This window comes from Stigmatopora nigra, chromosome 4 (genome assembly GCF_051989575.1).
Source record: "Stigmatopora nigra isolate UIUO_SnigA chromosome 4, RoL_Snig_1.1, whole genome shotgun sequence".
NCBI lineage: Eukaryota > Metazoa > Chordata > Actinopteri > Syngnathiformes > Syngnathidae > Stigmatopora > Stigmatopora nigra.
The window spans coordinates 11,869,749-11,891,788 of record NC_135511.1 but is presented as its reverse complement, the minus strand read 5'-3'; the positions used below and the strand labels follow the sequence as shown (position 1 = coordinate 11,891,788).

At 40.5% G+C, this 22,040-nt stretch overlaps 2 protein-coding genes across 3 annotated transcripts; both read left to right on the top strand.

The window, feature by feature from the left end:
* Positions 1-86: 86 nt before the first annotated feature.
* On the top strand, positions 87-12,875 carry LOC144195094 (phosphatidylinositol 4,5-bisphosphate 5-phosphatase A-like). 2 transcript variants are annotated; one of them, XM_077714477.1, is made up of 15 exons: positions 88-302; positions 533-790; positions 874-1,168; positions 5,425-5,924; positions 6,380-6,487; positions 6,614-6,722; positions 9,308-9,424; positions 10,168-10,343; positions 10,498-10,609; positions 10,853-10,962; positions 11,101-11,299; positions 11,426-11,563; positions 11,682-11,765; positions 11,838-11,942; positions 12,215-12,875. In XM_077714477.1, exons 4-15 carry the CDS (start codon positions 5,437-5,439, stop codon positions 12,518-12,520), a joined length of 2,052 nt encoding a protein of 683 aa, XP_077570603.1. In that variant the 5' UTR covers positions 88-302; positions 533-790; positions 874-1,168; positions 5,425-5,436; the 3' UTR covers positions 12,521-12,875. The 2 variants fall into 2 exon arrangements, with proteins under 2 accessions (XP_077570602.1, XP_077570603.1); XM_077714476.1 differs by having other exon boundaries at positions 87-302; positions 11,682-11,942.
* A 4,138-nt stretch (positions 12,876-17,013) lies between these two features.
* LOC144195837 (S-adenosylmethionine synthase) lies at positions 17,014-20,567 on the top strand. The gene is made up of 9 exons (XM_077715692.1): positions 17,014-17,258; positions 18,029-18,106; positions 18,188-18,310; positions 18,477-18,589; positions 18,675-18,818; positions 18,955-19,173; positions 19,254-19,436; positions 19,510-19,643; positions 20,007-20,567. The coding sequence occupies exons 1-9, from the start codon at positions 17,162-17,164 to the stop codon at positions 20,107-20,109; spliced, it is 1,194 nt and encodes a 397-aa protein (XP_077571818.1). The 5' UTR covers positions 17,014-17,161; the 3' UTR covers positions 20,110-20,567.
* Positions 20,568-22,040: the final 1,473 nt, after the last annotated feature.

Here is a 22,040-nt window from a genome sequence, read left to right as displayed (position 1 = left end):
TCAGCACAGCCACGCCCCTTCCAATTATTACGATAACAACACGTGTTTTTGCACCGCCCGCTGGGAGATCTGACAAGTTTAGTTGCTGTTCTTCTTGGGGAGCCCACTGACTAAAATTGATGCTCCATGTATAATCGTGAACCGATCGCAGTGAAATTCTAGAAGTATATTGATGGTATTTTTACCCATTGATCCTCAGAGCCAGAATGTATTGGATTTTTGACATTTTTGTCTTGTGGCTGATTGAGTATATTATTATTTAATTGCTCTTGTCATCTGTGCCCAGATCAGAACACAATGTGGTGAGTGTATTCTAGCAATACATTTGCATTTATTCTTGGTGCTGCACTTGTTTCCGTCAGATACGATTAATAGCTAATATAGCTTAAAATAGCTACTACTCTGTTATTTGTGGCCAATCACCCTTAAAATGTTAGGGATCTGAGTGTTAGTGAATGCATATTGCTATTTTTGTGTTATGAAACTTATGATCAAGTCTACTTGGGGTTTCAACTTCATTTATTTTTCACAGTGACTTCCACTGTCACTTAGTGATGACTCTACACTTCCCAATGATGACCACCCGAGGGCAGTGTGGTTTCACTTCACCGTCGAGCAATCGCCACCGTATAGACGCCTTAGTTTCTGTTATCTCGGTCCAATCATGCCCCGGCCTGCAGTCGACGATCGGCTCACTCATAAACGGAAGCCGTTGATGTGACTTGACTGTGAGGGTCGAGTGCAGAGTCGGTGTCACGGTGCGGATCGGGGAGACGAGTGTCCTTCAACGGTGGGTTCCGGAAGTAGTGTAGAATAAAGACCGGTTTGAAGGACACTCGGCGGTAACAGTAGCGGTGTTTGTGTCTCTTTAAGCGGGGAGGAGGCGGAGGAAGACGAGGAGGGAGGTAGTGGTGGTGGCAAGGGTGGCGGTGGTGTTGATGGTTGGGTCCCCGAGAGATGTAGCCTGCCTTCCTGCCTTCCTTCCAGCTGCCTTGGCCGACTGTCTCCATCCACCTCACCCCTTTAGTCTCTTCGATCGAGGACAACAGACAAGTGCTGGGATGCCGATGCTGCCACCAGCAATCTTGTCATTACTGGTCAACCTGAGGGGAGGTATTGGGGGGCACATTTGAAGAAATATCAGCTTTTAACCATCAGCACGAAACAGGTAAGTGACGAATATAAACACCCACATGCGTGCCTGCGTCATCTTTGTATTTATAATGTTAGCAGTGTCGTTCATGTGCACAGATCTGTTGCTTTTGTTTTTGCTGTGATATTTAAATACAACAGGCATGCTCAGTACAGTGCATAATTTATGCAAATCCTATTTCATATTCTTGATGGCACTGCTTGCAATTTTTTATTCAGACACAAACACACAAACATTCTTTGTGTCAGATTTTAATGGGAATTTTATTGTGACTTGACTGTAGATAATACCAAAAATCAGCTGCAGGAAAATATCTGGCTTGATCTTGTTCTTAATCATTTCTGAAATATTGCTGCATCGGACAATAAATCAACCAATCAGAAACTACCTCGATGTAATTTAATACTGATAGCATTCAGGGATGTACATTGCAGTTATGATTGAAGATAATATTTTTGCATCAGGCCTCATCTTTTATTACCGTCAGGACATTCACTTTTGTGAGCTCAAGTCAAGATTGGGGAAATTAGATTTTTAGATATTTAATGTAACTTGACAAACTTTCCATATTTTCCAAACCTTGAAATGAAAGTGTCTAGGGTGGGTGTCTATTCATCAATAATCTAGAAGCTACACTGAAAGAATATCAAATCAAAGCTCAAAATAGCTTTTAATGATAATTCAACAATAGTTATGTGTTCTTACCATCAAGCTTTTTATCTGCTCGTATCTAATGTATAGGCCTGGACTCAAATGGCATAATGGCAAGACAAGGAATCAAATGACCCTCATCTTCTTTCTCCAATCATTCAAATGTCCTTGAAGCCACTCTGTAATTAGGCTTCACAAAATCGTAGCCGTCGGGGACGATTAGTCACTCCTTTCGCGATATACAAATAAGCCCTGACCTGGGGTCATACTAAGAGTTTGGCTCAATGAGGGCCTGACAAGACATATTTGCATTATATGCAGTGTGGTTGGCCAGGGTTTGCAGCAACCTAATGTGTCATACAAACATTTAATGTTTTTTTTTTTTAATTGCCAGGTGATGTCATCTGTTTTAGTAGTTCATTTCATCCGAGTTGAATTGGCCCTGATTATCATTCACTCACTTCCTCAGGAGAAGTAAATGATGGGAAGATGTTCTACTTGTGCAATGCCTTTTATTTGATTTTGACAGGAAGCAACATGGAGGGCGGTCAGGTGACTTTTGTGTGTAGTTTCTCAGCATCTTGCAGACTTGTGCTTACTTGCATTTGACTCGCGTTTTAGTCTGTGCATTCTAGTTCCTCAGCTCAGATGAGTGACAATTAGAACTCATTATCCGGTTTCTCAAGAGCCACAATATCTAGGCTTCAAGGCCAATTATTTTGGTCTCTAAATTGGATACAATTGAATGAAACTGGCTTTAATACCAATGTCTGCTGATATTTTTAATGTGTTTCTTGACAGTTAGCTAGTACAATAACATTCCCAATAAATTTCTGATATGAGGATTTTTGCTGACATTGTTAATACAGTTCTGAGGTTGCGATTTTGAACGTGTTGCCAAAACATTTCTCATAACTCATTGGAATTTCATGGACGTAGATAAATTTAGCCAGGGGTGTATTACTTCATTATGATTATTGAAAAGGGTACTTATCATGTAGAATTGATGACATAATTAATTGTGCTCTGAAGTAATTGTGTCAGAATGAAGTGAAATACTTTGTTACAAAAAGTAAAGATGCTACTAAGTCAGTATCAATCATTATTTGCTTTGGGAAATTGAGTTAAGACTTCCACTGGAGAAAGCGGATGGACACACAGACGACAATTTACGATGTACTAATTAGATTTGACATCCTGTCACCAAATCTACAGCTGATCTGGAACATGACGTTCCAAATAGCATAAAAATTGTTCAAAGGGTTCGGCACTAAGACCTGAGGGACATATCTAGCTGTTACAGTGTGCTATATGTGAAGGTCAAAATTAATGTCCTCCTCACTGGGACACATGGCCCTCGGAGGCCCGAAATGACAACACTTTCTTTTGGCTGCTATGTCAAATTTAAACATCAGGCATCTCCATCTATGCGAACAGCTACTCTAATAAGCTCAATTCCCAAGCATTGTCAGATACCAATGGCCGTAGTCTGCCTGCAAGTATTCGTTAACCACTAACAAACTAAAATATATAGCCATCATTAGTCATTGAAAGCCATCATTGTTGTCAGAAATCCACCTGGGGCTCTCAGCAGGACTAGATGGAGCTAGATGGAGCCTTCTTTGAGTTGTTCTACATCATTCTCCACTTCTGTCTCTCCTTGCCCTCAGGAGCGAGCATGTAAACAGCATGACACATTTGTTATTATCAAATTGTTCCGCTCTCTCGTCTGCAGACGTGCGTGGAATGGGAAATGCTAATCTGTCCTGCCTGTTCCCGGTGTGGAAAATATTTTTGCTCTTGCTGTGACATACATTTTAAAAAGGGGAAAAATAGCGGGGTGTTTGAACAGCGTTTAATGTTAATTTTACTGTATGCAGTTCAGCTTTACCTGACCTAAAAATGTCCTTCTGTTGCAATGATGTTGTCATATTCCCACTTCATTCTCGACATGATTTAGCCTTGACTCATTGTTTTGAATGCTAATTCATTGCAACCCCTGTTTACTCCCTACCTGGCATTGGTGTCATAAATGACATTTTTCAGGAACTAGTGTTGATTGAAAAAAGTCGAAGTTAATCATTTGTCAAACCTCTGGACTTCCTCTTGTGAGATGACGAGGGTGAAAAAGATAAGAGATGAGATGGAACATAAAAGTAAAACACCTAGCAACTAGGTGACGAAAATCAGCCGTGAGATTGAATCCATAGAATGTAGGTAGAATGGAACTCCAGAGCGATGGGAATGTGTCGATTTACAGACAATAAAAATAGAGAAATGGGGATTAAATCTTGGAGAAATAGACTGTGCCCCAAGGATGTGATTTATACATCGAAGGAGCCAATAAATGGGATGTCTCGCAAAACTGTCCTTCTATGGTTTTTCTTATCCAGTCGGACCCACCCACTGCCACGTGAGCACAATTGTCCACCATTCCCGAATAGTCACACATGGAGCCAGAGTACGATAAGGGCGGCATGTGGGTCTGTGGAGCTCTGCGTCAATTCACGACCGTCTTTTCAAGGTCATTCATGGTCGTGAAACACCACATTTTGTTGTTGTTCTTTTGTTTAATTCACATATCTATTGTAGATGTTGACAAGACACGCAATACTCATAATTATATTAAAAAGACTATTGATTCTAGTTTTAAATGAGGCTTCAATTGCCAAGCTCTTAAAGTTAATTGACTGTTTTAGCTCTTATCCTCAAGAATAGAATCATGTCTTTTAATTATTTGTAAAGGGAATCTAACAATTAAAAATTGGATTGCATCTTAATAGTTTTCTATTGTTTGCGGTGTATCAAGTTTTTTTTTTTTATCAAGATCATCATATTTTCTCATACTTGGTGCTGATTTAAATCACCATTGTGCGTTGGAGTTCTCATTGTTCAACATGGGAGATACATTTATTATTAAAGGATTAAATAGACTAAATGATCTTTCAGTTTTTTTTCCCCACACTTATTTGCTACCACTACTCTCTCTTATATTTTGGACTTGTGCCATGTTGTCACTGAAGCAGCTTCTCCTGGTGTGTGTGATGTGTTAGTGTTTGTCAGGTGCTTCTAGCTGATATAAAGTGACTGAGCCATGTCCCTGGTTCTGCCGGAAAAGCAGACATATTAAGAAAAAGGGGGCAGTGTGTACTGGTCTCATTTTATTCCGCTACAAAACACACACAGTGTTGCTGTGTGTTATGTAGCATTTCATACTGTGTTTTCAGACAGCAGGGAATAAGACATGGCAGGGGAGAGTCTCAATGACTAATGAGGGCATCCTGTTGGGTCAACGGAGTGAACTCAGTTGACTTGTATGTGGGAAAAAAAAAGAAAAAAAAAATATACCATACTACAGTACACACTGAATTGTAAATACTGCACTATATGTTCTGTGGCACTGGTTGTTGATGATGTTGTTTCAATATTTTCTGAATTCCATTCAAATAAAATGGTATCTATGCATGGAGGGAGAGTAAGCAAAATGTTTTCCCATTAAATCCTTACTTTAGATGCTTACTGTTTCTTGGAGGATTTGCTGATTTGGCGCAATACTGTGCAGTGTGTTAAGTCTTCTACACAATTGGACTGATGGATTTTTTTTCTCCTCTGTGCGACAGACATCACAGACAATGAACCCGGACAACCCGATCCAAAGCCAAATGCTAACAGAGCAAGCCGGTGAAGCAGAAAACACAAAAACACGTGAAAGTGCCACTCCACCACCCTCAGATTCAACATCTGAGGCCACCACCGGGCTACCCGTTGCTGTTGCCAGGCCTCGTCGGCCTCAGAGAAGCGCCAGGGTAGAAGGTTCAGTTGACGTATGTGAACCCAAAGAAGAACCCACACAAGAAGATGATCTGGATGGATGCCAACCAGATGGCGCTGCGACAAGTCGGGCCAAAGCCACTTCCGGCCAGTCTATCAGGACCTCTGGAGACCGTCCCGGTCTCAAATCTGGCCCAAAGGGTCCTGGGCACCATGCGGTCAGAGCTGCTTCAGTGCCTCATCCAGCTGCCAAGAAGACTTTACCTTCTCATTTGAACCTCCACGCCCAGAGAGCTCTGTCCGTGGCTGGCACAGCTGATACTCAATCCCAGAATGTGGAAGATTTCAGGCAAGTTATGCTCCCACACACTTTCTCAATAGCAAAGGCACTAAAGCAGTACAAGTACCACTAGAGCGACCTGATCTCCCTCTAGTGGTCCGCAGGAGATGTAAATTAATGTTCATGCAAACATTTCTAATTCTGCTATCTATTTGTTGGTGTTTTTTATCTAAAGTGTATAAATATTTTTTCTTCAACATTCACCATCAGCTAAATATTTTGTCTGAGAAGTTTCAGCCTGAAAAAAACCTAAATTTAACTCAACACCGAAAGCAAACGGGATCCGTAGGCAAAATGACTTTTACCGAGCGCCTCTTTCAATTTTGCAAATTATTGACACAATTCCCAAATAATTAACCTTTGAAATATTTCTGGAGGCAGACATGCAGTAATAACGCATAGCCAAGGCATCTTTCTCTCTACCGTGATAAAAGCAGATGATTGATAAGTGTCTTGACCAGCAGGGTTCACATCATCACTTGGAATGTGGGATCAGCCACACCTCCAGACGACATCACCTCCTTGTTGGGCTTGAACGTCGGTGATGGGAACACAGACATGTACATCATCGGGTGAGTGTTGTTGTGGCCCGACATTGAGGCCCTTAATGGTGATTGGTCTTGTCGTAAATGCTAATCCATGAGACGATCAATGGCTCTCCTGCTCACCTCGTGTGCGTTTTGTCATGTGTCTCCAAGACTGCAGGAAGTCAACTCCATGATTAACAAACGACTGAAAGATGTCCTCTTCACAGACCAGTGGAGCGAAGTTTGCATGGAGAGACTCAGCCCCTTTGGATATGTGCTGGTCAGTAATGGTTTCTGCTTAGGAACACGTGCTCATTTATTTCTAATGTTATTTGACTTTAGATTTGCTTTACGATGGCTGATGAGGCCCGTGCTCGTTGCCTCATTTTTCTTTGGTGGTGCTGCTGCCTCTACCCATTTTGTTCCCTGAGCAGCAAATGGAGTGATGATTTATAACAAGCGTGTAATGTTAGCGTGTCCGCTATCTTCCGTGCTCCGACAGGCTCGTTGGGCACAGTCAAGCGCTCATTCTTGCTTGGTCTTCTTGTAGTCCTATTTCTCTATAAATCCTGTTACAATTTAATCATCTGCACATCCATGTTTTTTTCTAGAGTTGATTCATTGTCCTGTAATGCAAGTGCAGTAAATACACCACATAAACAATAGTTATATTCTAGTAAAATGTATCCGTCTAGATTTGAGCTTTAATAATCATATCGTTGTTTACTACCACATACAACAGTGACACAAGCTTTGTTTGAGTATCTTAATTTATCTTTTTTTGCAGACAAAAAAAATGGCATTCTTTGTCAGTATTGATACTTCATTTTTTTTACTTTGTTTCATTGAGTCATTTTAGTTATCATTTGTTTTATTTTTCATTTTTAGGTTTGATGATGCATATTGAGCACTTAACTGGCAGAGTACAAGACTAAAGTTGAGTTTTTTGTTTATTTTTAAAGCAAAATATTAGAAATAGTTCTCAATACAAGAATTTGATTTAAAACCGTTAAATCAAAATTCAAATATGAACCTTGTATTTTTTATGTAGTTCTTTAATTGGCGTGAATCCCATAAATTGTTGCTTATCACAGTTACCTTGTTGATTATCATATTGACTGTATAGCACATCTTAATATCTTAAACATGGAACATTGTCAAGTTGGAGTTAGTATACAAAACATAATCGTGTTAAGTGCTTTCCTCGCACTGACATACCATTGAATGTATAGTAGGTGGGTTTCCTGTATCCTGTTGTGAAAGAATTGTCGCCCGCACTCTTAACATGCCAAGCCGCGTAATCATCTATGCGAGCGTAAATCAGCTGTCGCCCTCTAAGATTGCAACAATGTCTCCCTGGGTGCCGTTTTATTTTTGGATCAGAATGTTGTCTGTGCTGAGAAGGCCTATGGCAACAAAACTGATGTCTTCTAAATCTCATGGTCAGTCTGAGTGGAAGATTCTATTATATAATGTTAGTATGCTTGACTTTTCATCATGGTATGTTAGGCCAGCAGCCAACTGGTGTTGGTATGTTTGTGTGTAGTGTAGCTGGTATGGTTGACATGAAGAAATAATCAAATCCCAATGGGAGTTTCTGACATGCAGTATGTGTAGCCATGAAGGGTGGGGCCGCTGTGACTTGTACTACTGTGATGTGCAATGGTTTTAATGGCTGAAAGTGATAAAAGTGCTCTGGGAGATGGTTTTCTTGGGTGCAATGTGGTTTGAAAAATCAATCAGTAGTGTTTGTGTGGGTAATTTTCATCCTCTTATGGATTTGCCTTCTGCAAAGAGATGCAACAATGTATAATCCTTGACATGGAAGAAAACAAGCATGCAGGTAAACAAAGCGTATATTATTGCAATTATCATAATTGTTTTTCATTTCAATGGCCTCTTTTTCCCACTTCATTGATTCTAATTCGACTCATTCATTACCTTTTGTATTCCTGTTTGTTTTCGAATGAAGAGATTTAAAATTTAAAAACAAGGCTTGATTTTATCATTTTATGGATTCATGAATTAGGAATAATGCTCATTCAGTATGTAAAAAGTACAATTTTTGCACACCCAAAACTTGAAAATAGTCAATATTGACAGGAACACAATACCAGGGATATTCTTTATTCATCTGCTTATAGTTGTAAATTACACTGAATTGTATTTTAGGTAGATATTATGGCCATGGTTAGATTCGCATGAAAAAAATAATGTCCGTACTAAAAAGAGTTGGGGAAAGTTGGTAATCTTCACAGTTTTAGTAGATATCATCATGAAAATAAAGTATACTGCGAGCCAGTAATAAATAACACAAGCAAGAGGGTCTTCAGTCACGTGGAGATGTATGCATCCATTACCGGCCACGGGGCATTTCAGACTGTGTGATTATGCTTCATTGGCCTGCAGTTGGGATGAGGAGAATAGGAGTGGGCATAATCAAAGCATATATCCATTGGGGAGCTTAGCACAGCATGCATTATTTTACGTTAACCATTTTGCACGTTTTATCCACGAAGCTACTTGTGACCTGTGCACGTGCTTCTGTAAAATATTAAAATATGCAGAAAATGGTGCCACTGCACATCAGAGAAAAGGGAAACAACTGACCTTCAAACAAGTGACATTTACTAGAAAACCGCCTCCTTCAAGTGCATTGTTTCTTCTGAAGTAGTTATTGCGCTCTCACGTACCATTCTGCGAGCTGAAGTGGTTCAGAACCAGGAGAAGGTCGCCACTGAGCTCACGCAATTTTTACAGTCAGTTGGAATTAGGGTGCTGCCAATTGCAAATTTATACTGTGACTTTTTAGAATTATGTAAAGTGCTTGTTAATCATAACTGTCTTCTGCTATGCTGTCCTTAGGTGACCTCCCAAAGGATGCAAGGTGTGTTGCTGCTGGTTTTTGCCAAGTACTTCCATCTGCCCTTCCTGCGTGGAGTCCAGACGGAGACCACCCGCACTGGCCTTGGGGGGTACTGGGTGAGACATACACTTACACGATTCTTTCCTCTACACTCCAATATGAAACTAAGTCGCTGTCATAGAGACATTAAAACCCGATTCTTAAAGCAATTTACCATATAGCTATAATTCTTGGTGAATATTGACTTAATAACCAAATTGTGGTGATTTTTGTCTTATCAATTTGGCCTCCAGAAATACTTTTATACACACAAACAACAATTTGCGCTCACAATCGAATCAGCACCAAGTGGGAATCAACTCCACACATCAAAGTTAGGCAAAAGGTCCACTGCACCATTGTATTTGATTAAAAGCTATTGTTGCCACAGCAAATCTCAATTCCACATTCACGTGCAGATAATTTAGGCGCATTGTCCTCATGGCAAAATTCTTGACTAAACAACGGCCTGTAGTTATGCAACGTTGACTTCCAAGTTAAACCCCGCTGTTGTCCAGAGTGCCTGACGAGCGTCAGCACATTCTACACATTTTACACACTCAAGTGTCTTTTGTGATTCAATGAGGCGGAATTAATTGGGGTAACAGTGGGAAGATATTCTCACGCTCGTCTTTTGAACCCCTACTTGTGCTTTTTATCATTTCTGTTCCTTAGCTCACAAAAAAAACATTCCCTTTTACACAAACAGCAGTGAAACGGAGACGCGTAAAAGAATGAGCCGTGTCACCTATTTCATTCTCATGAAATACATTCATTTTTATGGTTTGTAATACAGTCTTTTTCCTCTGTGTGCCTCAAGGGAAACAAAGGTGGAGTTAGTGCCCGTATGTCAGTGTTCGGTCACACAATCTGCTTCCTCAACTGCCACCTACCGGCTCACATGGAAAACTCGGATCAGCGCATGGAGGATTTTGAGAGCATCCTCCAACAGCAGCAGTTTGAAGGCCCAGCTGCCTCTGGTGTCCTTGACCACGAGTACGTCACATAAGCATACATCTATGTGATCATATAGTCTTAGTAATCAGTGTATTTTTAAGGTGACAAAAGTGTTTTTTTCTACATCGGTCACATTTTTATCTTTTTCCTAATTACCAGAACAAAAATGTTTTTTTTTTTTTTTTAATTCTAGTGTGGTGTTCTGGCTCGGTGACCTCAATTTCCGCATTGATGACTTGGAAATGCAAGTGGTAAAAACGGCCATTGACAATAACAAGTTGTCCACAATGTGGGAAAAAGATCAGGTAAGAAAAAGTTTGTATGTGCATGATTAATTTGAGGACAGATAGAAGATGACAATTTAAATGAATGATGCAATGTTGTTTTATTTTATTATATATTTTTTTTACATATTGATACTATACAGCTAGAACAATTTTACTGTCCAACACTTGTGGAGGCTCTCAAATGACCCATAACTACTAGATTATTATATTATTAGCTAGCACAGAAATCAGTCATGTTGGTATTTATTATTGCTCTTCCAGTTAAACATGGCGAAAGACAGTGAGATAGTGTTGGAGGGATTCCAAGAGGGGCCTCTCAAGTTTCCCCCCACTTACAAGTTTGATGTTGGGACCAACGTGTATGACACCAGGTTGGTTGTAGATGTACATTTCACTGGAGCACATGAGGTCACATTCTGTCGCTCCATGAACAATTTGATAGAATCGCTCTGAAAGGCAGCCGTCAGTCATCTAAGCTTGTCCTTTCATTCCCTATGACGTCCTCACAGTGGGAAGAAACGTAAACCGGCGTGGACTGACCGGATCCTCTGGCGCCTGAGAGCTACGGGGTCCGCCCCCAACGCCGGCAAGCGTGGTTCTGTTTCGGGGTTAACCAGCGGCACCAAAGTAACGCAGCACTGCTACAGAAGTCACATGGAATACGTAGTCAGCGACCATAAACCCGTCTCTTCCATCTTTACCCTGCAGGTGATGACACCTTTGGGGGATACTAACACACAAAGTCAATATTTTTATATGTATGTTCATTATGCTGTGGAGCATTGTACATGACTCATTTAACCAAAGAATTGTGATTGAAAATGTCCTCTCCAGTTCCCCTACAAGGTGGATGTTCCCCTAGTCACAATCTTGGTGGAGGATGAGTGGAATAGTATTGCTGAAGCTATAGTCAAGTTTAAAATGGCACCCAACTTTTCTCGCAGCTCCTGGGACTGGATCGGACTGTATAAGGTAGGAAAAAAGTTAAACCTATTAAAAAGTGTGTCTGACTTAAAAAAAAAATGGCGTTCACAGATGGTGTTTTTTTTTGTTGTTGTTGCCATTTGTGATTTTGCGTGTGGTGCTTTAGGTGGGTTTCAAACATCACAAAGACTACGTGGGATACGTGTGGGCCAAACAGGAGGAAGCCGATTATCACAGACAAGAACAACAGGTAAAGTGGATCTGTGCTCTGCTGGTTGCTTTCTCTCATACTCAAAGAATATATCACAAATTGTTTTTCCAGGTCATCTTTACTGAAGAGGAACTGCCCAAAGGCTCGGGAGATTTTATCTTGGGTTACTATAGCAACAACATGAACACCATTGTGGGTGTCACCGAACCGTTTCAGGTAATGGTCCAATTCTAATCCTTCCATGCACAAAATGTGTTTTTTTTTGCCTCAAATCATTTAACTCATTGACTGCCATTGACGGTGTCCTATCGGCCCCTTTTCGTCTACTACCTTCAATAGCATTAAAATATGACCATTCACAGCCATAACGCCAAGGTTTCTAATAGTATACAAAAATCTACAACTTTAGAGTTTTACTTGGGGCCATAATCAGTGTGTATTTCTGTTTTTATTCATTTTGCCTACTACTCTCCATTTTATATCTACAGATCCAGCTTCCCACATCCGGCCATGACAGCACTTCTTCAGACAGTTCTGACTTAAGCTCAGATGACGACAGCACTGGCGCGATCACAAAGTCTGGGTCCCGCAGTCCCAGCCCTCACAAATCCAAGCACCACCGCCATCGCTCCGGAAGTCCCTCAGACGCCAAAACGAAGGATCTTGCTGCCACGGACGGTGCTTCATCCATGACAGCATCTGAGAGCGAGCCTATAAAATCCCCAACAGAGGGCAGCCAACAGCCTGTTTCTGAGGAGGAGAGCGTCAAACCGAGAGAGGAGACGGGAGTTTGAGTCCCGGTAGTTCAAAAGGCAAAAGGGTGCGTCTTTCATTTGATTATTAACACACTGGAACTTTGTTTTGATTAAATTGTGTAGTTTGGGATGTCATCCCTTTTCAGGAACAAATATTAAGTCTCTCAAGGTTTGGATAGCCTTGAGTTGGCTTCTTCATTCCTATTTATTTCACCATGTGCAGCTTTTTCTCTGTCTTGCATCTTTTGACGTGGATGATACAAAAGGCATAATTGTACTTTCTGTTGATATTTCAGCAGCATTTTCTCCCAGAGTGGAAATCAAGGTCGCTTACTTGCCCTCTTGTTGGGGAACAGTGACCATGATGAGGATGCGATCTGACTTAGGCTGTTAAAAAAAAGAGATTTTAAAGTCTTGGAGGAAGCACAGCAGGCAAACTGTATCATCATCAGGTATTGGGAGAAAGGTACAAGTATTAAGAGGAAATATAAAAAGAAACATTTTTCATCTTGTATGACGTCTCCTGGTCAATCCAGCGAAAATGTCTGTCAATCATGTTCTAATGTCGCTTGTAATGTGCATTTCTAAAGTCAAAATGTCACAGTCATGATAGCCAGATCTGCACCGGAAACAAAAGCGAAAAGGTCGTATCATGAGGCATAAGCAATCATTTTTTAAATGATTTTATTATTATTTATTCCTTTTGGAAACTGGTGCAACCATGAAGGTGACCTCATACAACTTCCCCAATCATAGAGGGTATGACCCAATTGGGAATATGGAACAAAACTGTGGTATGATCAGCTTTAGATGGCTCGGCCACTGGCGTCAGCAGCTTTGCACATGTGACCGTAGAGAGTGGACGCAAGCATTAAAGGCCTTTAAATAGACCCCCAAATGGGTGCAGCGAGATGTGACGTCCCATGGGAGGATCACTCTCAGCTGACACAGCACAGCTGTCCTACCAGAACTCAGTTTTATTGGCTGCGGGACAGCTGATATTGTCAAGGCAATTATGATGCCATTAACAACAGCCCAGATCTGATACACCCCATCTTTTTAAGCAAATTGACAACAACGACCAAAAAGAGAAAAAAGAGATTCAGGAGCAGTTGCTTCCTTTTCAAATGAATATCAATTATGAACAATGTGATTTCTTGAAAAGAAGCTGCACCATTTTAAATCATTGTTATAAAATAACCTACATCCAGCATATTTCATAAATACATGCTCCGTCCATTTGAATTTCAATTTGTCTTTCTTAAATGTCATTTCCAGTGACTTTTCTTATACTGGGAGTGCAGTTGCTGTGACTTTAGAGTGTGATCACTGATGACCTCTCAAACATACTTTGACCCACTTGAACTTTTAGAGTAGGGCAGTATTGTGTCGCTGTTACCTCAGTGTATGCGTGTGTTAAGATTTGGTGAGTGTGTGTGTGTGTGTTTGCAATGAGTGTGTTTGCATGGTGTGAAATTTACTCTTCATTCCGGTGCTGTGATGATTTTGTGCCGTCAAGTGCTGTTTTGACTCTGTCATTTGTGGAAGTTGTTAGAAAATTAGAACTCTTTTGACAGTTAAAAATGTATCTTGCGTATAAGTGTTAAGTGAGGAAAAACTACCAGTGATTTATTCGCAGGCATAAATATGAAGATTTTGGGTGAGTTCAAAGTAAAATGATATATTTTATTTTATTTCAAATGGAAATAGAGTATAACCTAATCAACCTTGGTCTGTAGTGAAATGTTTAAATATCTATATATATATAAAAGGAATAAGAATGTGAGATTAATTAAATGTTCTGATCAGTGACTTGTGAAAATATGTCTACAGAATGTTTCCTATATGTCTCAAATAGAGTATGATATATAACAGAGTGATGAAAATGAAGTATGTTATGAAAATAGCAGACAATCTATGCCACAAAGTTTATTTTCTTTAAATTGTGTATTTATTTTCTTATTTAGATAAACACTATGTGTAACTGTTAAATGAGCCTGAATTCTGCTGGCCAGTGAGGGAACATTATTTCATTGGCGTGCGTGAAAGTGAGGGATAATCATTGAAAATTGTTTTTCTTTTCTTCATTTTAGGGTTTTGTTTTCTCAAGTTGCTTTGAAAAATGCATTTCAATAAAATGTTCATTTTATGATTATGTTTGTATAGTATTGGGCCCACGTGTGTTTGTATGAAGATCATTTGAAGGAAACATAAAGAAGAGATGGAAAAAATTGGCTTTCTTTTATGCGTTTCTTGAATTTAATGAAACTTAATTCATTAAAGGAATTATAATTGAGGTGGAATTATACTTATATGTTTTTTCTTGGGTCATCAAAAGGTAGGGATGAGAGAGGAATCTGCCACTGTCATTTCCCAGAGCAGAGAGCTTACTTTTTGTTGATGAATTGTGTTTCCAGTACAGTTTTGGAGCAAAATATTTCACTTAATCATGCTTGTAGCAAAAGCAGGTGCACCTTGCATCATGCTTGTACAAAACCATGCTGACTCATTTAACTGATGCAACACTGGCCAAGGATTACACCATTTAGTTGTTACAGAAAGTGAAAGTGAATGGAGGGTAGCCAGAAACTTCATCATGATGTTTTAGCACTTTTTAAAAATGAGATTCCAACTTTGATTAACCCTAAAACCCCACTAGGCTATTTCTTAGACAGTCAAAAGTCATATTTGAACTCTTACAAATGAATGCTTTTAGCATCAAACACATAGTGATTATTGCTTTGCAATTAGTTACAGCAAATGAGAATTAGGTCAACCAAATTGTAGTGTGATGTTCTGATGTAATATTTCAAATCTGTGAAAAAACAGACTCCTCTGGTAATTTTGTGCATTAACTACAGTAGGTAGAACATGTTCAGAATTTAGAGGGTCTGATCATGTTACACAGAATTGCCTTGAGCAAAATGGAAGAGAACATTTTTTACATATCCAATGACAAAGTGAACATGAAAGATAAGACTGTGCTCTGCCCCACTCACTATCTGCTTTTTAAAAAATATATATAATTAGTTTGAGTCTGCAATATATGGTTTGAATACAAAGGTAGGTATTGAGATACTATAGTTACTTTACCAGCCACCCTGTCGAAAAATAAAAAATAACCATTCATTCCCTTTTGCACCTCTTTGCAATTTATACAACCTTTTTAATAAGACGAAATACTGATTAATGTGGAAAGGCTAACAACATGTGTGGGAAGCACCTAAAACAATAGTTTTAATATAATGACATTGATATTTGATGATATTCTTGTGGTTGATTATCATGTATCATAATTAATCATTGTTATTAACCTGTTTCTGCAAGGTAGAACAAATCTATTTTCACATGCCAGACTTGAGTGCAATACATTTCTTCAACAAATTTGGAAAATCACGACCCTTCACCAGATATCTAGGCTCGCTTTCTACCCATGGGTTTTGGGGGATTTCAAGTCTACATACTATATGTTTTTGTAATGTGGGGGGGGGGGGGGGGGGGGATGTAGCTTAGTACCCAGAGAAAGACCACACCTGCACTCATTCATTCAAAGAGCAGATATTTGAACTCTGGATGACAAAACTGGAACCAGATAAAGCTATCAATGTTCAAACTTGTTATAAAGTGATTCATTATTGAAATGATGACCCTGCCATAGTAAAACATTAATAAATAGAGATATCTGTAATTTCGTTTTGACTCATATGCTTAATTGTGGATATGATTTACAGAATCTCTCAGTCAGTTTAGGGTATTGTCAACTTCATTTTTTCTTAATTGGATCAAATGGCTCAACCTAAAAATGTTTTTAGTTAGAATTATGACCAGTTTCAATATGTTTGCAGATTGTTTCAACTGGATTTAAAAGTATTTTTTTTCTTGGATTTCAGATATGCATTTTTAAATATTTTCAGCAGCCCCACTTTACTCACCTTGGGACATTTTGGCTCATGTGTACTACATGTTAATTTGGCCTACATGGTACATATTTGTGATGCCTGAATTTATGGGGTATGTTTTATTTTTTTAAGTTTTTAAAATTACCAAAAATATTCACTTTGCCTAGAGGCTTAATAACATTCCTATTAATTTATTCACTGTTTAGAATATTGTCATGGTTTTGACATAGGACAATAACATATTTTTTCTTAAATAAAATTTCTAAATAAATATTAATATTTTTCTTTATTCATGACCCAATAGAGGAAGTTAAGGTGTTGCAGCAGCACAATCATACAGCCAGAAGTGTAATTTATAAGATAAAATATAAATAAGAAAAGTATATTTAGTGAATGAATGATGAAATAATTATATAATTATTTTATTGAAAAGAGCATCGCCTTCCACAGCAACATGAATTGATGACTACTGTTTCTGGCCAGATAGTATCGCTTCTAGGTGACTCTAGTTCGGAAGGGAAAAAAATACATATATTTCAGCATTTCCATCGTATTTTACCTAAAACAGTTCGCAAAGGCACACCCATTTAGATGTGACGGTGGTACGTTCCACTTCCTGTCTGGACTCGATTGCATAAATAACCGAGCTGCTCGCCATGAGGTTACTAATGCTGCCGGGATCTTTCCAGTAGAAAAGGAGGCTGACCTTCGTGAGATTTCCCAGTCGATTACACTCCTGTTTTTAAGCACTCTTTGAGCCCTTGACCATCTTTAGTCGTTAATGATGATGAACGGTCATATAAATGGTTTTCACAACTCTGTTATTGACGAGGACTGCTTCTTGTTCACCTCGGAATCTGTCGGAGAAGGGCATCCCGGTAAGTACAGGCTGACCTTTCAGCCCATTTTAATCTACCTAGACGACGACGCGCAGACGTGCCTTACTTTTTCACAAAAACAGTAAACGTCAGGGTCTATGGTTTACGCGCTAATGTCGCATATCCACGTGAATGTTCGCCCAGGAAACGATAGGCGGGGGGCGGTCGCCGCTAAGAGGCTCATGCGCCTCAAGCTAACCTGCTAATATTAGCTCATTTGAGGTTTGTTTCGCTCCAAACGGTTCTTTAAGGCGTGTTTCCGTACATATTGTGAGATGACAAAGTATATTCAGCCCGATCTGGAATTTGAACTCCTTTTTCAGAATAGACTGAGTCATCGCCATGACTGTGCATCACTGTTAGATAACCGGCGAACAATGTGTTGAGGATTTGGAGGAGTTCGTTTGATTATTTCGAATACATTCACAATGTTATGCCCGACTGAGCACCGGGACAGCCCGCAAGTGTTTATTATTATAGTTTCTTCCCCAAAAGGACGTTTGGCTCGCTTCCAATGACAGGTGATGGTTCGTGTGGGGTTAAGCTAGTGTTGTTCGTTAAATCATTAAGTAACTATCGATTGACGTGAAAGGGCTTTTTCTTCTTGTTGCTGCTTAGCTGTGCAGACCCCCCCCACCCCCCACACACACACACATGCGCTCAAGTTGGAAATGGCGGCTCTTTGGTGGCCACGCCCACTGAGCACGTGGGGTGTAGGATACAATGTGCATGTGCTTCAACCTTGTCATTGAATTGTTCCAAATTTTCAGACAAGATCTGCGATCAAATCAGTGATGCGGTCCTTGACGCGCATCTCAAGCAAGATCCCGATGCCAAAGTTGCTTGCGGTAAGGCTTGGGGATGTTTTCCTTGCATATGTACCTTTATGTTTGTTTTGATGACCTCACAATTCCCGTGTGTTCCAACAGAGACTGTCGCCAAGACGGGGATGATCCTCTTAGCTGGAGAGGTCACCTCGCGAGCCACGGTGGACTACCAAAAAATCGTGCGGGATACTGTTCGCCATATTGGTTATGATGATTCTGCTAAAGGTATGTTTGATAGATGAAGCAACTTGCTTTACTCACTCTATATTTTTTTCACCAAACAATTGGAAATGCATTAAAGGCATATCATGATATAACATGTAATAGATAATAGATTTTACCATATCGTCCAGCACTATGGTTTCTTAACGTTTCTCTTCTTTGGCCGTAGGCTTTGACTACAAGACCTGCAACGTCCTTGTTGCTCTGGAGCAGCAGTCTCCTGATATAGCCCAGGGTGTCCACGTGGACCGCAATGAAGAGGACATTGGCGCGGGGGACCAGGTCGGTGTTATGCCTGCCCTTGAGATACAACCTGCCCTTTTGAAAATGACGCAGGCATGACACTGAACCTTCTCTTGCATTCAAGGGCTTGATGTTCGGATATGCCACTGACGAGACAGAGGAGTGCATGCCCCTGACAATTGTCCTCGCCCACAACCTCAACGCCAAGATCGCTGATCTGCGACGTAATGGCACGCTGCCATGGCTCCGACCTGACTCGAAGACACAGGTAGTTAATACATAGGAGAATGAGTGGTAGTGCCACGTAAACATGGTGCAAATGGTCCAAGCTGTCAGTAGTGTCAGGACACCACAGTTGCAATTTGTTGATAATTCAAGTTTCCACCTCGTTTGCTTGCTCTCAGGTTACTGTGCAGTATCGTCAGGACCGTGGCGCCATGCTTCCCGTTCGCGTGCACACCATTGTTATTTCGGTTCAGCATGATGAGGAGGTTTGCCTAGAAGAGATGAGGGATGCCCTGAAGGAAAAGGTTATCAAGTCTGTTGTTCCCTGCAATTATTTGGACGATGACACCGTCTACCACCTGCAGCCCAGCGGCAGATTTGTTATTGGTGGCCCTCAGGTAATTTAAAAATTTTGGAATTTAGACAAGTTAGAACTTAAGCCTTGCTCACACACCGATGCCTCGCCTCTGGGAAACAGGGCGATGCCGGCCTGACGGGGCGGAAAATCATCGTGGACACTTACGGGGGCTGGGGGGCCCACGGGGGCGGAGCTTTCTCTGGCAAAGACTACACTAAAGTGGACCGCTCTGCCGCGTACGCTGCCCGTTGGGTCGCCAAGTCTCTGGTCAAGGCTGAGCTCTGCAAGAGAGTTTTGGTTCAGGTCCGCGAGAGCTTCTGACAATTTCCCTTCCCAACGACCTCGCCGCGTCTTTATTTAACGTATGTCATCTTAGGTGTCCTACGCCATCGGAGTTGCCCACCCACTCTCCATTTCCATCTTCCATTATGGGACTGCCAAAAAGAGTGAGCGGGAGCTGCTGGACATTGTAAGGAAGAACTTTGACCTTCGTCCCGGAGTCATTGTCAGGTAATGTGTGACTTGAAGCCACTCGCTGTTCACTCGCGCGGTAGCTTTCGTTTTCTTTCCTTTTGTACTTTTTTTATGCAAGAGCCGTGGCCTCGGCTACTTGTCACCAGGGTGATCTCTGGTCAGTTGCCAGAGCTTTTTTTGTACTTTGGCCGAAGAGTTGCAGTTACAGCATTGCTCTGAGGAAGTATGGTAAGTGGGTAAGTGTGTTGCTTTTCATTTTCCTTCTACATCCAGCCTGGTGCACAAACGTGCCTTTCCCCCAGCACATCCCTGAGTTTGGCCTGTGTGAGCTTTAATGTGTGCATCTGATCTGGGCACATTTGTGTGGTAGCTGCTAAACCTGTTGGTTATGTATTTTAGGGATCTGAAGCTGAAGGAGCCAATGTATCAGAAGACTGCAACCTATGGCCATTTTGGCCGTGACTGCTTCCCATGGGAGAAGCCCAAAAAGCTCAAATACTAAACCTGTTAAGCTTTTCGCCCCCAGGCTTGTTGGTGTATACTACAGAGAAGCCTCCAAGATTCAGGGGGTGAAATGCCCACGGCTGTCTTTCTCTTCCTTCTCTTCCTCCTCTCCTTCCTTCTGTGCTCTTAAGTATTCTTTATTTACCAATGCAACTCCTTAGTTGTCCAAACTTTTGCCTGTCATATTATCACACCGTCATCACTCCCCTAACAGGCATTGTTTTGTCTTGTCAGTCTACTTGTCGAGTTCCCAAAATTTGTCCTTGCTTAAGCTTGACCCTGTGCTAGAACTTGATTGGTTGCAGTTGTTTTATCGTTGAATATTGGCTTAGGTTAATAGTCGTACCTTGAGATACGAGCCTAATGGGACAGATATGTGGATTTACTCGTATCTCAAATCAAAGTTACCCATAGAAATAAACTAAATACAAATTAAGTAGTTCTCATCCTCAAAACAAAAACCCACCAAAAACGGAATATTACAATTAAAAAACATTTTTATTGGTTATAATTCACCACCTACCAACAGAGTAACTAGCAACCAGCGATTATCCTATACACACCATGTCATCATACGCCTTTTCTTCGCACTACCCTTCATTGCACCTGCTTGCTTTGCACCTATTCTGTTTCCCTTAATTCTGCACTGACTAACCCCAAAAAATGCAACGCTCTGTATCTCAAATTCCTCGTATGTTAAGGTACTACTGTAATCAAGGGACAGTGTTAGTGTGGTAATGTACTTGCCCTTCACGCTATGGTGCTAGGAACCTGTGGAGTTAATCTTTGTCTTGTCCTTCTGGATGATCTTTCTGAGCACCATTCTTTACTGGTCAGTATGGTTTAAAAAAACAAATAGGCTTAGCCCAATTTATTTTTGCTAGTATTACTCCTCGACTTGTTGGAGGATTTATTTTTTGAGAGTGGCACCTTGAAATGGGAAGGTTTTTGTTAAAAATGCTATGCATTGGCGGCTGAAGAGACAGCCATAATGTCAAGCTCTCTCTCTCTCCACATGCCGCTGCAGACCATTGCTGTTTTCTGACGTCATACAGAAAAGTCAGAGGCTGCTGTGTCCCTGCTCTGGTCTGCAGAGGTGTTGGATGAACTTGGATTCGGTTTTTAAATGGGCGTTTCATTTTCTTTTTTTTTAAACAATTTTTTTTACGCAAGGAGAAATTTGTGCCCTCAGACTCTACAGGTTTATTGATGGCAGGTGTAGTTACAGAGAAACCTGGCTTCCCATCTTTATCCTACTGGAGTCTGTTTGTCTTAATTGGGTGTCCAATGTCAACACTATTTATTTGTTCTCTGGAGCTTAGCGTGGATACAGAGAAGCTGAGCTTTCAGAAGGCAGCTTTAAAAACACTTGGTTACTGTTTCTTGAAATTCCTCTTGACTTGATGATTCGTTTGTTGAGGTGCCAGTGTTGTACAGAAAAGCTTTGGTACACCTCAAAAACAAATGTTTCGTAATTTTTGGGACAGCGCAAATATATTTTTTAGGTGAGCTGGTTGTCAACGGCCCTTTCATTTTGTCTTTTATTTTTATTAATGCGTCTGCAATTATGGCTCATACAAATCTTCACTGTTGCGATGGCAACATTTGGTTGGTGTAGTACAGAGAAACCAACCTTGTTTACATGGCCATTCAAAGTAGTGCTCTTATTGCCGGTCAAAATCATTGGCTACAGTAAGTGTTTATGTGCCTTTTCTCTTTTCTTCTCCCTCTTTGCTTTTTCTTCCACACTCCCTAGCGCACAAACATGCTTCTATTAAGAGCACGTAGCTCCGTCTGTAATGTGCTTCATGATTAGATTGGACACTTGTGCTCTATAATAAACATTTCCAACTTGCGATGTTTCGTCTTCAGTGTCTTTTTGTTTAAACCAATTCATTTTTACATCATAACAAAGCAATACTTTAAAGA